This window comes from Gymnoscopelus microlampas, assembly GCF_963454915.1.
Source record: "Gymnoscopelus microlampas genome assembly, chromosome: 15".
Classification (NCBI taxonomy): domain Eukaryota; kingdom Metazoa; phylum Chordata; class Actinopteri; order Myctophiformes; family Myctophidae; genus Gymnoscopelus; species Gymnoscopelus microlampas.
Window position 1 is genome coordinate 21312722 of NC_139952.1, and position 13177 is coordinate 21325898.

Below are 13177 nucleotides of genomic sequence, written 5' to 3' on the forward strand. Positions count from 1 at the left end.
TGCATGGAGTCAACATTCTGGGGCAGTCGTGCATCTAGCATGCATGGTGTCAACATTATTGGGCAGTCGTGCAGCCTCTGACCTGGATTTGTTCCTGTGTCCACTGGTCCAAGTTGACCGACTTGACCTTGGAGATGTGGACCCCGAGGTTGCGATGGATCCCCGCACAGCGGATGCAAATAAAGATTCCCAGGTTCCATGACGCCCACCTCGGACCTATAGTGGACAAGAATGGCGAAGAGGAGATTAGATGTTAGACAGAGAGCGAGAATAACGGGATCTTAGTTTCAAACTCTCTAGACACAAAACAGCAGGAAAATGGAAAGACAGTGAACTCTAATACACAGTATTCAACCTCTTTGACGAGTTAACATAAAAAAAGAGACACGCTGAGAGGATGAGAGTAAGCTACGGAGAAATTTGGAGAAGGGGGGAATGAAGAACGACATGAACATGACTGATTAATTTTAGTCCAATTATAGACGGTCGAGCCCAAAACCTCATTTGTGAGTTGGAATTCAGCAGGGATTCCGCGCTTATAATCCCTTGTAAGTCCTGTGTGTACTGACACATAATAGGATCCACCACAAGTGTTAGCCTACATAGCTGGTACTGAGACGAGACAGGGAGGGAGGAAGACGAGAGTAAAGCCCGACCGATTTTGGAGAGTCCTAGGCCACTGATTACTGATGTTTTGACCGAGATTTCTTTTTTTTAAGAAAAAAGAAAAAGTGCTAAATCAAATGAGAGCTTGTAGATCTGATATTTAAAAAAAATACCCCTATGCCCAAATTAGGGATGCCCGGTTGACCGATATATTGGTCTGGCTTTAGAAGAGAGTGGACATTCAGACCAATGTGCATGCGTATGCACACACACACATACAGTACACACTCAGGCGTGCGCGCACGCACACACACACATACACACACCTGAAACCTGAAAACTTCTATTTGTATATACACTACGTGTGTACATATGATCGCGCCACTGTTTCAGTGGATAATGTATCTGTATTGCTGCTCTATGGCGGTATCTGATAATAGTGTGTGTGTGTATGTGTGTGTGTGTGTGTGTGTGTGTGTGTGTGTGTGTGTGTGTGTGTGTGTGTGTGTGTGTGTATGTTTGTGTGTGTCTTCCTTCTTCTACAGTATGTGCACAGGTGTCAGGATGTAGCCTGGACGAGGACCTTGGAGGGTGAGAATATATAACGTTGCTGCTTGGTTATTTTTTCTGCTAAACTTACGCAACAGCCCTCTTTGGAGAATGCAGTCAGCTTCAAAGAGAATACCAGAGCTCGGTGTCTCTCTCATCTATCTCCTCTTGGCCTTCCCTCTTTTCTTCCACTCTCCCTGCCCTCCCCCCTCCCTTCTCCTCTTTCCTGCAGGCTGACTGTATATTGTACAGTGTACACTCACTGTATATTGCCTATACTTCTCTTCGGCGCGTTGATGCAGTACCCCCGTTTTAGCACTAGATGGAAGAGCTGCATTTGGTTTGGCTTTCTCTGGGAACTCTGCTGACTGCTGATGTCAGGGGCGGGGCAAGGAGGATTTGCAAAGGGCCATTCTATGCTAATGAAAGAGGAAGTTAATTTTCGGAAACACAAAACATGCAAAACCTTCCCCTGCATGGCGACAGAGGAAATGCTGGGCCCGTTTGTAAGTAAGACAAATGGGCTCATGTCTGAGTTGCATCCTGCAGGGCGTGCTGTCAAATTAACTTCTCTGACTAATTGTTCACATAGCTGACAACAATTTAATTACAAACATGGTAATTAAAAAAACACAAGTGACAATGCAAGCGCAGAGCCCATGATCTTCCTACATGTGCACAAACAATTATGAAAGGAAGATAGATAGATAGATAGATAGATGGACGGACGGACGGACGAATAGACCAAGAGACAGTAGCCATCAACCTGACTGGCTGGTTTCAGCATGCCGGCTAATAATAGTGGAATTACTGAGCAAAGCCTACTTAAGCATGCTCTAAACACTGGCACTGGGAGATAGAGAGAGAGAGAGAGAGAGAGAGAGAGAGAGAGAGGGGCAGAAAGAAGAGACAGCATGCGGGATGAGATACAATAACAGAGGGAGGGCGAGAGAGAACGAGTAAAAAGAGTAAAGAGAAAGGCCAAGAAGAAGAGATTTAGCACTGGAATTAGTTCTTTGTATTTATTTGTCCTTCCCAGCCCTTCTCTCTATTCCCTATTCTCTCTCGCTCTGTGTGTGTGTGTGTGTGTGTGTGTGTGTGTGTGTGTGTGCGTGTGTGTGTGTGCGTGTGTGTGTGTGTGTGCGTGTGCGTGCATGCATGAGTGCGTGCGCGCGTGAGTGCGTGCGTGCGTGCGTGCGTGCGTGCGTGCGTGCGTGCGTGCGTCTCTCTCTTCCTAAAATATCTCTTTCTGTGACATTCTTTCCCCATTTCTCCGGGCTCTCTTTTTCTCTTATCCTCATGTGCTGACTAGGGCTGCACAATAAATATATCGTATTTTTATTTTTCATTGCGATATGAATTTCCAAAAGTCATTTTCAGCGTTTTCCATGGTGTTAGCTTGCTCGAAATCGCAAGTGCACTGGTTTTGAATGACATCTATGAGACGCCATGCTGGCACCAAAATCCGATTCAAATTGCTCTTCCTCTTTCGATCTCGACTTACAGTGGCTTGACTTTTGTCCAGAACGGCGCCTCACACAAAGGCAAAACAGCACAAGTGCTTTTTATGAATGCTCAGCATTTGGGGGCAAATGAACAAGGATCGGCAAGCCCATATGCTAGTGATGCTACAGAGCAGTACCAACCAAATATGTTGTACTTGTGCAATAACAGTGGTATGATGATGAATACGCAACTCCCTGTCTTTTGTCTGTCTTTCTAAAGCCTATTTGGATGTAATGTTTCTGTGCAAGTACAACATTCTTTTTTCACTCTTAGTTAGTTATATGTTATGTTTTATTAATAATCAAATGTTTTATTCTTGCCAACTATGTTTTGTTTTTATTTGTGGTATCAAGGAATGATATATATTTTTTAGGTATTGTATCAGTTAGAAATTCCAGTACAGTGACAACACTAATTGTGTAATTGATGAGTCACCCTTACCTGGGTAACCCATCTTTGTCATTGAATATTTGATTTTGTTAACTTAACTTAACTTGCTTTAGACACACGCACGCACGCATGCACGCACGCACGCACGCACGCACGCACGCACGCACGCACGCACGCACGCACGCACGCACGCACGCACGCACGCACGCACTTGGGTGGGAATGGCTAGGATGCAGGTGGATTGGGGTGGCTGCTTGAGGACTAAAAATATAGTGCACACACATCCATGTGATGCCCAGTTGCAGGACAAACAGCGATACAAAAATAAAATAAGTACACTGGTAAAGAAAAAGAAAAAGCTTTTTCGTAATGAAAAAGTCTAGCTTTTTCGTAATGAAAAAGTCTAGCTTTTTCATAAGCGGTGTACAGACTCTATTTTCCCTTTGTGGCTGCTTCAGGGCCCACATGAGTCTATTTAGTGATGCATGAGTCAAGGTGATGCATGAGGCAAGGTGATTCATGAGTCACAAAAACAAAAAAACAAAAAAAAGAGCTTTCCGAAAAATGATTTACAAACACACTCTTGTTTCTGACAACATTCAGAGCGGTGACAGGTTTGCATCACTGCTGCCTTACGCAAGGCTGTCAAAAAAAAAAAGTTTCTTCCCCCGCAGAGAGCAAACATTGTGTAAACGTTCTTGTTTATTATGGCAGAGAAAGAAAGCCAACACCTTCGTGTTGGCGTACACAAAGACTAGGGCTTTGACTCACTGATAGCAGCGTGTACCTGATTTAAAGGGCACTCTTCAGAGTAGCGGAGTGCGTGGATCTGCGAATGCGTGAATCACCCTGGCAAATATACAGTTGTGTTTAACAGAGACATGAGTTAAGCATATCAGTTGAAGAGAAAACAGAGTTGGTGGACGAGTTAAAAGCTCAGACGGACAAAGCGGGAAGTGATGGTTTTATAGTGGTCTCGTAGATGGCCACATGGTGTACATTAGTTGTTTGATCACCTGCTGGGATTCAGTAGGGGAACACTGGGTCTTAATGAACCTCTCTGACAGGCACACACATCACTGTGTGTGTGTGTGTGTGTGTGTGTGTGTGTGTGTGTGTGTGTGTGTGTGTGCGCGCACCCACTTACTGTACATGCATGTACAGTACACACACCGTACACATAGACACACGCATAAACAGACAGATACACACGCACGCACGCACGCACGCACGCACGCACGCACGCACGCACGCACGCACGCACGCACACACACACACACACACACACACACACACACACACACACGTGAGCAGGTGCATGTGTGTCTCATTAGCCCATATCCCACTAGGATAAATAGTGGTCGCTGCAGGTGCTAGGATTATCCTTCAGGGGAACTGTCGTCACTGGGCCCTGTGCCCTCCCCTCCACCCTGCACCTCCCCTCCACCTCCACCTCCACTGCCACATCTCCATGCAAAATAAAATGCATTACAATATACAAATTTGGACTGTCCTATACTGTATACTGTATAACAAAAACGTTTTTGAGTGGCCAACATGTATATCAAATGTATTTCCAGGGTGCAATAAATGTTTTCAAATATGTTTTGGCATGTTTTGTGTATTTTGAAAAGATATAATGTAGGCCTGTGTAAAAATGTATATATTTTGTGGCTCTATGCACTGTAAAACCCGGATTCTAAATTTAAACAAACTGAACAGTGAGTTCAGTAAAGTAGGCTAGTGCCGTCCCTTCCCATGTCCTTGCTACACAGCCTTCAGACACAGAACTGAGCCAGAAAGCCCAAGGCTTCTCAGTGACCCAGTAAGAAACAGCACAAGCAGAACCAGCTCAGCAGATGGACACTTATTGATAATTCAAAACACCCTCCAATTGCCACTTTACAGTCAATTCTAGCCTATCAATTACTGAATTTAGAAAAATGTATACTCGATCAAAGTTTCTAATTTAGAAGATTATGTATGTAGATTATGATTATGTATGAGCAAACAAATAAATAAAAAACAAACACAAATAACTTATAACAGATAAACATAAACTGAACTTTATTTTATTTAATCACTACCCATATCAATCTTTAAAAGAATTGCTATTAAGCTCACAAGATGTCAAAAAAATAAAAATAAAGATTTAATAAAGTTTTTGAACGCTTTCGAAAGTGGTTACAAATGGGGACACATCGGCTGCATAATTGCCAATACCGAAGTTGTGCAAAGAAGTCAAATAATTACATATATATTGGCCAAACCGATATATATGTCGGGCTCATACATACAATACGTAGTTGGTAGTCCTGTGTTAGTCATTGTATTCAGTGTCTCTGCCCCAGTGACCAAACAAATTATTTGTCATTAAAGAGTTCTGAAAATCATAAACAATCAGCGGTAAAAGTATCAGAGCTATGCTATAGTATGCTGTAATCTTTGCTGATCTAATAATCCCAATAATTGGATTGTGACGTGAGTCAGCTCATTTTCCCGAGCGGTGACACACTGTACTGACGCAATTACCAGGGTGCCCGTATTCTTTTAATGCGTCTATTGTAATTGTCACACTCATGCATTCATATTATTTATTTTGGAAAGCATGTTGTAAACATGTGGGTTGTTTTGAGAAGCGCTTACATGAACAGAAAAGTGTATTCGTGTTAACATCAAGTCAACATCAGAGCCAAGCGTTCAGACCAGAGTGCTGTGTCACTCGCAGACAGGGCAGGGCAGGGGTGACATTGAATCGGTAACCGTGCCAACCTCCTGCGTTTACAATGTGACTCAGTGCCAACTTGGCCAGAAAGAGGGGGGGGGGAGGAGAGAACGCCCAGCCTCTCCTACAGCCATTCATCATCATCTCCTCGTTTCAGCAGGACCACCACCACCATTACCCACCGACCGGTGATAGGATGACAGAGAGGGTGGAGGAGAGCGGGAAGGGGAGTAATATCTCCATGGTGACCCTTGGGTGTAAACGTAAACACAAGAGCGATGGAGACAATACAAGGAAGCGGGAAAAGGGCGGGGGGAGGGGGTTTGTACGCACACAAACACTCAAAACCCTTTGAGGGTAGGGTCGAGAGACAGACGCCAACAATCACCTGATTTGCCCTCTCTCTCTCTCTCTCTCGCTCTCTCTCTCTCTCTCTCTCTTCCCATCTCCCCATTATGGTGCAGTCTGCCGTAGCATAAGCGATTGACATATTTGCTAACACAAGGAATCCATGTGGTCGAAATGCTTTTAGACCCACGCTATTAGGAGGCCTGGGAGTATCTGCAGGCTTTTTGAGAATGTCCCGGTGGAACTGGAACCCCTTAACCTTGAAAGTATTAGCGCCACGCTCTACTCACTGAGATAAGAGAGTCATCACAGTAGGTGTGGACATTATGCGGAAGTGGAAGGATCATTTATGGGAGATGCAGTACAAAGAGACTGGGAAGGTGCAGAGAGAGAGAAAGAGAGAGAGAAAAGGGGGGATGCATAGTGCAAAGTCAATAAATGGCACCTAAACTGTGTACACAGTCACATCAAAGTACAAGGTGCATGATTAAAACATAGCAATAGATAAATCGCAATGGATAAATACTGTAGCACTATGGAAGGCAGCAATGCTTCTCGTGCAGGTGGAAAACCTATCCAGCAGATAAAAATAGCAGCAGGCACGTGTATATAAAATCACAGTCCCGTATGGTCCATTTAGTTTGATGTGCACACTCTCTGAGTTAAAAGAACACTGGATGTCACTGTGTATGGTTCGCTCATCTTGGCATCTCTACATAAGCTTTTGGGTTTCTGGGATGGTTCCAGTCCACCTGCTTGTGGATGTTTTCTTGTGTGCAGCGCAGGTGAAAGCACATAGTACAGACTAGACTGTGTACAGTATACCTTCAGCCACTTCCCACTTCTCTGCCCAAACAACACAGTAATCTATGTCAAAGCACAAAGCAAACAAGATTAGACAAAAGCCCTGTCCAACACCATATGGCTGAAAACACCACTGGAGGGATTGGGGTGGACCGGCATAAATGCATTAATGCTGATGGGTTTCTCTCTGTGTGTGTGTGTGTGTGTGTGTGTGTGTGTGTGTGTGTGTGTGTGTGTGTGTGTGTGTGTGTGTGTGTGTGTGTGTGTGTGTGTGTGTGTGTGTGTGTGTGTGTGTGTGTGTGTGTGTGTGTGTGTGTGTGTGTGTGTGTGTGTGTGTGTGTGTGTGTGTGTGTTTGTTTGTGCTGTAGGGGCATTTTGCATGGGAAGTGTATTCTATTACACTTCCCATGTATAGTAACACCTCCAACTGAATGTGCTAATTAGATCAGTGGTTCTCAACCTGTGGGTCGGGACCCTCAGGGGGCCCTAAATGAGTTTGGGGGGTCCCCAGATGATTAGCTCAATGTGCAACATTGTTTTCTCACTCATGTATGTTGGTTTGTTTACTGTTGAGTCAACAGTAAACAAACCAACATACAAGTGTATGCAGGCAGGGTATCTGCACATTTCTAAATTGACAATTTAAGGACTTTTAAGACCTTTGAAGACCTTTTTAACACCTGTGAAATACATTTTTCATTGCGTCAAAAGTAATCAACAAACTATACTATAAAACATGGTCAAACATTAGACAAATTGTCAAATATTACCTTAGAAAGAGGCAAAAAGTGTGCCTGTCAGCCATGTGATTTACATGCTGACAACGCCATATATATATTATTATTTTTGTATGGCGACAGCATGGACATTAGCATATTATCATTTAAGAAAAGAGAGGAGGTATAAAGTGAACAAGAACCTTCTTTAAAACCACATAATGTTGTCGTTCTGAAGGAGACAGGGCAGCCCACTCCCATTCGTCTTTGTTTACTCAGATAGACAGCACACAGCCCAAACCTGAGGTGTTCATCTAACTCGAGACTGTAAAATATGGACCATCACAGTTAAATTAACACTCTAGGATTTCACGGTGTAGGACAGCTGAGAGATAGAGAGTATAATTTGGCCTTTAGGGAGACTCAGGAGTGAGGTGCTGGTGGGATTCAATTAAAATGGCCTGCGGGAGTATGTGCTGCGTGTCACAGTGAGTGTCTTACAGTATATGAGGCCATCGCATCATCAAAGGGCTCATAGACTGTTACTACACAGTAAAATCCTCAGTGTTAATTCAACTCTGAAGAGTGTACAAATGGAACCAAATGGTTCCATTTGTACGCTCTTGAGAGTTGAATTAACACTATGGACTTTACTGTGTACTAGATGAGGTATGCAGATTTATGTTCAGCCCACCCCCCTGTTTTTGTTTTTGTTTTGTTTTAGTATAATACATTTTAGTTTCTTTGTGTATGTAAAAATGAATACATATTGATATTAAGCCAAAAGAACAAACAAACAAAAACGCATTTACTCCCCCCAAACTCAAAGGGCACACGTATTGACACTTTTTGAGTAATTGGTCGTTACAATATGTAATACCGTAATAGATTATACTGTAGTCATATTTTCATGTTATGATAAGCATTAATTAACCACACATCGCATTGCAACACATTGTGAGCTTGCAGATCTTCTATTTTAACTATCATTGGATTTTTTTAATTTATTTTTTAATAATTTTTAAATCAGTCAGAAAAATCTGTTCATGCATGTGTGCAAAAGCGTGAGAGAGACAGAGATAGAGAGAGGAACGAGAGAGAGAATTATTCATTTGACTGTTATCTATTATGTGAACTTTAGCCAATCACAGCCACTCAATCATCATTCCGTGTATATTACTTTTCCCACACATTGCCTGGGTGTGATTCAGAGGGTGAAATGCATGTCTTTTATTTTGATTTCTGCATATGTACACAGTGCTAATGTTTGTCTAGGCTGTGAGATTTCTTGCCACATTGTCCAGGAAAGGAGAAAACTGTTGATTTCTCTGGCCCCACTTTCCACCATAACACACATTTTGACATATTGTTACTGGCAACAGCATAACTGTCTGCATAGCATTGCTGTCGGGTGCAAACCTCATATGTCCAAAACCTTTTCCGTTCGTTTTTATTATTTTAAAAACGTTTTAAAATACTGAAAATAGCTGCTCACATCGCATCACTTTTTTTCACTACTATTTTGTGTGACACTCTTTTATGATGAAGGACATTCATTCATGAAAAAAACAAAAGGTTGAAATATGGATATGAGGTTTCTACCCGATCAGTTATTGATGTCACCTGTTAAATCCGCTTCAGTCATGATAAGGGTAGACACACAGACGGACAAACAGATGGACAAAGTATTTTAAGCCCTATATGCTTTGTCATATGACAAAAATATAATGTATGATCTAACAAGGTTGGATTTATTTTGAAAATTTCGGAGGTTGTGAAAAATGTGAAGTTTTCACAGATAATCGCAAAACCAATATAGGGACCCCAGCCAGGGTTAAAGTGGTTAAGCGTTAACACAACCGCTTGGTAGACTGATTACTTCCCCATGTTTGTGTGTCTCTATGTCTGTGTGTAATAATATCTCTGTGTTTGCTTGTGTCTCTATCTGTCTGTTTGGCCGTCTGTCTAACGCTGTGTGTTCTGTGTTTCCCTGTCAAAGTTATAGCTGCATGGAGACCTGAGCCCTGGCCTGAGCCCAGTGGCGGAACAACTGAAAACCGGGCCGGTAGGCACGGCACACTGATCACCCCCCCCCCCCAGGCTCCCCCTTGCTGGTTTTGGGCGTATCGTGTTCGTTTTAGTGTTACTTTATTTCGGTTCTAGGGTTAGGGTGAGTTTCCAACAGTGTATTGGGGTGAATTGCCTCGAATATATTTGCAGTTCCATGTAAGCTGGTGAATCTCTGGGAAAGTTGCTGAGAGGCGGAGAGGTGGAGCACGCAAAGTGCGTCTAATTCTAATAAAATAAAGGTCCATGTGATCTGACGGCCCGGGCCCCCGGAGTCCCGGGCCCGTAGGCGGCCGCCTACCTGGCCTACCCGGACGCCCCGCCACTGCCTGAGCCACAGCAACATGCATCCATCAGTTTAGCCTACTTTACTGTTTTCTAAACATGAAATGCAGTTTCCCTGTATAGTATAATAGTATGATTATGAAAATCGATTTTATTACGTGGCTATTTACCCGCCCCGCACACACACACACACACACACACACACACACACACACACACACACACACACACACACACACACACACACACACACACACACACACACACACACACACCCACCCACACGCACGCACGCACGCACGCACGCACGCACGCACGCACGCACGCACACACACACACACACACACACACACACACACACACACACACACACACACACACACACACACACATGCATGTACAAGTATACACAAACACATTCACATGCATCTCAACTCTGTCTATGATTAATGCTGGTTTAGGACCTGTTCCCATTTCAGTCTAGGCTCCCTTGGTATACTGTATGAGACACAAATGCTGAAATGTGCGTGCATGTGTGCGTGCGCTCGCTCGCTCGCTCATGTGCATGTGAGTGTTTGTGTGTGTGTATCCCATTCCCACTGAAATGTTTCCATGGCTCTGATGGTTAATTTATCCTCTTTCGTACAACGGTGTCACGCAATGAAAATATCCGATCTACAAGCTCACATTGCGTCGTGATATGATGTATTTTGAGCTTGTAGATTGCCTATTTTTGGCGTGCAAAACTGGTGCACAATGAAGCATAAATCAGGCTTAAGTATCTCCCCTAGGCACAGATAGCAATGCGTGGTAACAAGAAACCTTTCCAGTCAGCGACTGCTGTTATGAACCATGTCACTCTATGACAGCGATTCTCAACCTTGTTAGTTTCAACAACCCGCACTTTGATAGACCACGGATCCAAATTTGATATGATTTTTTATCTCTGGGACTCCAATCTACTCTGTAAAATCATCCGTGTTAATATAACTCTAGAGAAATGGAACCAAATGAACACGTATGGGTCGATTTGTAAACTCTCTTGAGTTACAGACCCGTTAGGGTCCATTCGGTTTCTAAGTATCACCCCCTGGGGGGCCCCATGATGCCATGTTGACAACCACTGCTGAGCAGACAATGTTGTTTGAACAGCTTTCATTCAATAATGTTGAATGAAACTGTTTTGGTCGGCCAGGCCAATGGGCTAGCACACATTCACTTAAGTCATTGCTTAACCCTTACGGGTCCATTTTCAGACTCTCAGAGTTCAACATACACTCAGGAGTTTAGTGTATATAGACCTTTAACCACTTAAACCCTATACTCGGTTGACGCGGAGTCCCAGAAGGCTCTATACTAGTGACTTTTCTATTTTCACTCTATACTAAATGATCTTTGCTGAAAGTAGCCGGTGCGTTGTGAGCTTGTAATTTAGCTATTTTCTGCGATGGTTTTCCCCAGAATACAGATGCTGGGAGTAGTTAAACGCCACTCTATCTATGACAGAAGAGACAGGAGAGAAGTATGGGTCATGTCACTGGCTGGACGTCAAAGAATGCACATCTGTCTGTCAGTCTGTCTGCCTGTATCCGTATTTATCTACTTGTCCACTGGACCACGTGTCTCTATATATACCAGCCTTCTTGTCTGACTACCAGTTTATATACTTTGACATCTGGTTTCTCAATCTGTTTCACTCTAACTGCCTTTCCATTTGTCCACCTGACTGTCTACAGTATATGCCCATTTAGACGGACTGTACAAAACATTAGGATTGCCGGTAACACTTGCCTTAAAGGTCATAAGGCTTCATAACACTTGTTTTAAATGTTTATAATCATGTATGACAACATTTAACGGATATAACGTATTATAAGTGCTGGTCATAAAGCATTATAAGCTCAGTGGAACAGCACATTATAACTACCATAACTTCAGTCAGTTATAAAGTGTCTTTGTTATAAGTTGTTATGCATAATTATAAACACTAGACCATACCCGGTCGGCGCAGCGCATCCGTGGGGGGATATGCGCACATGATCTGGCAACCCGGGAGGCAGTTCGTCCCATAGCTGGGCAGCCCCGTAACCATGGCGACAGTGTTTGACACAAAAGCGCTAATAAGAAGCTGAGATTTGATGAAATCGAAAAACGGGCTTCACAGTTAAGTTCAGATAGTTCAAATGGTCAATGGCTGTGAGCAAAATCAGAGCAATTGGTCCAGCCAGTGAGGAGAACCGGGTGTCTTCACCACCACCACTACAAACGCACAGAGGTTACTAGAATTATAGTAGGATAGTAGGATAGTAGGATAGTAGGATTGCCTAATGCCAATTACTTTCCAGGAAATAAATGACGGTGAAGGCAATCAGTTATAGATGTCACCTGTTAGATCTGCTTCAGTCATGAAGGGTATACCGACAAACAGACAGACAAAGTATTTTAAGCCCTATATACTTTGTCATATGACAAATAGCCAAAATGTATTATTATCTGCAAGGTAAAAATTCTGAGCTTTTTTGAAAATCACAAGTTTTCACAGATATCCGCAATATAGGGACGCCAGGGTTAAAGTGGTTATGCGTTGGCACAGCGACTTGGTAGACTGATTACTTCCCCATGTTACTTCCTCACGTTTGTGTGTCTCTATGTCTGTGTGTAATAATATCTCTGTGTTTGTCTCTCTCTGTCTGTTTGGCCATCATTGTCTGTCTACCGCTGTGTGTTTGCCTGTCAACGTTGAAGCTGCATGGAGACCGGTAACATGAAATGTTTCCCTGTATAGTTATTCAATTATTATGAAAATTCATTTGATTACTGGGCTATAGACAGGTTTCCTGTTAGTAAACATTGAGAGGAATATGACCGCGCAGCTGCGGGGGGAAGCCTATGGGTGCGTTTGGAAATTACGCACCGGAGCACACTCGCCTATTAGTTTGTATTGGCCAGTGCGCTCACTGCCGCTCAGGGCTGTATTTTCGAACGCGCCTTCCACCCCCAGGCATGCGCAGATTGCGCATTCTGCTCTGTGATGACGTCGCTCGGAAACCCGTCTATAAACCCCTCACTACCCCTACTACGACAACCACCACCAGAGTACCCCCCATCTATCTCCCAATTAAGATATTTGGGAGATTGACGGATGCTGGAATTAGATAGGGTAGTGAAGTAGAAATGTGAA

General features: G+C 43.4%; 1 protein-coding gene and 1 long non-coding RNA gene across 4 annotated transcripts in view; both read right to left on the minus strand.

Moving 5' to 3' along the window:
• smap2 (small ArfGAP2) overlaps positions 1–13177 on the minus strand; it is a 248994-nt gene that overhangs the window by 233743 nt on the left and 2074 nt on the right. For all 3 annotated transcript variants that reach the window (XR_014602410.1, XM_084080199.1, XM_084080198.1), the window contains exon 2: positions 83–216. Coding sequence is in view for 2 of the 3 variants with exons in the window: in XM_084080199.1 (XP_083936325.1) it covers positions 83–216 (134 nt within the window). In the remaining variant the exon portion in view is untranslated. The remainder of the gene's footprint in view (positions 1–82; positions 217–13177) is intronic.
• LOC311061548 overlaps positions 1–13177 on the minus strand; it is a 197056-nt gene that overhangs the window by 155129 nt on the left and 28750 nt on the right. The gene's annotated exons all lie outside the window — the stretch shown is intronic.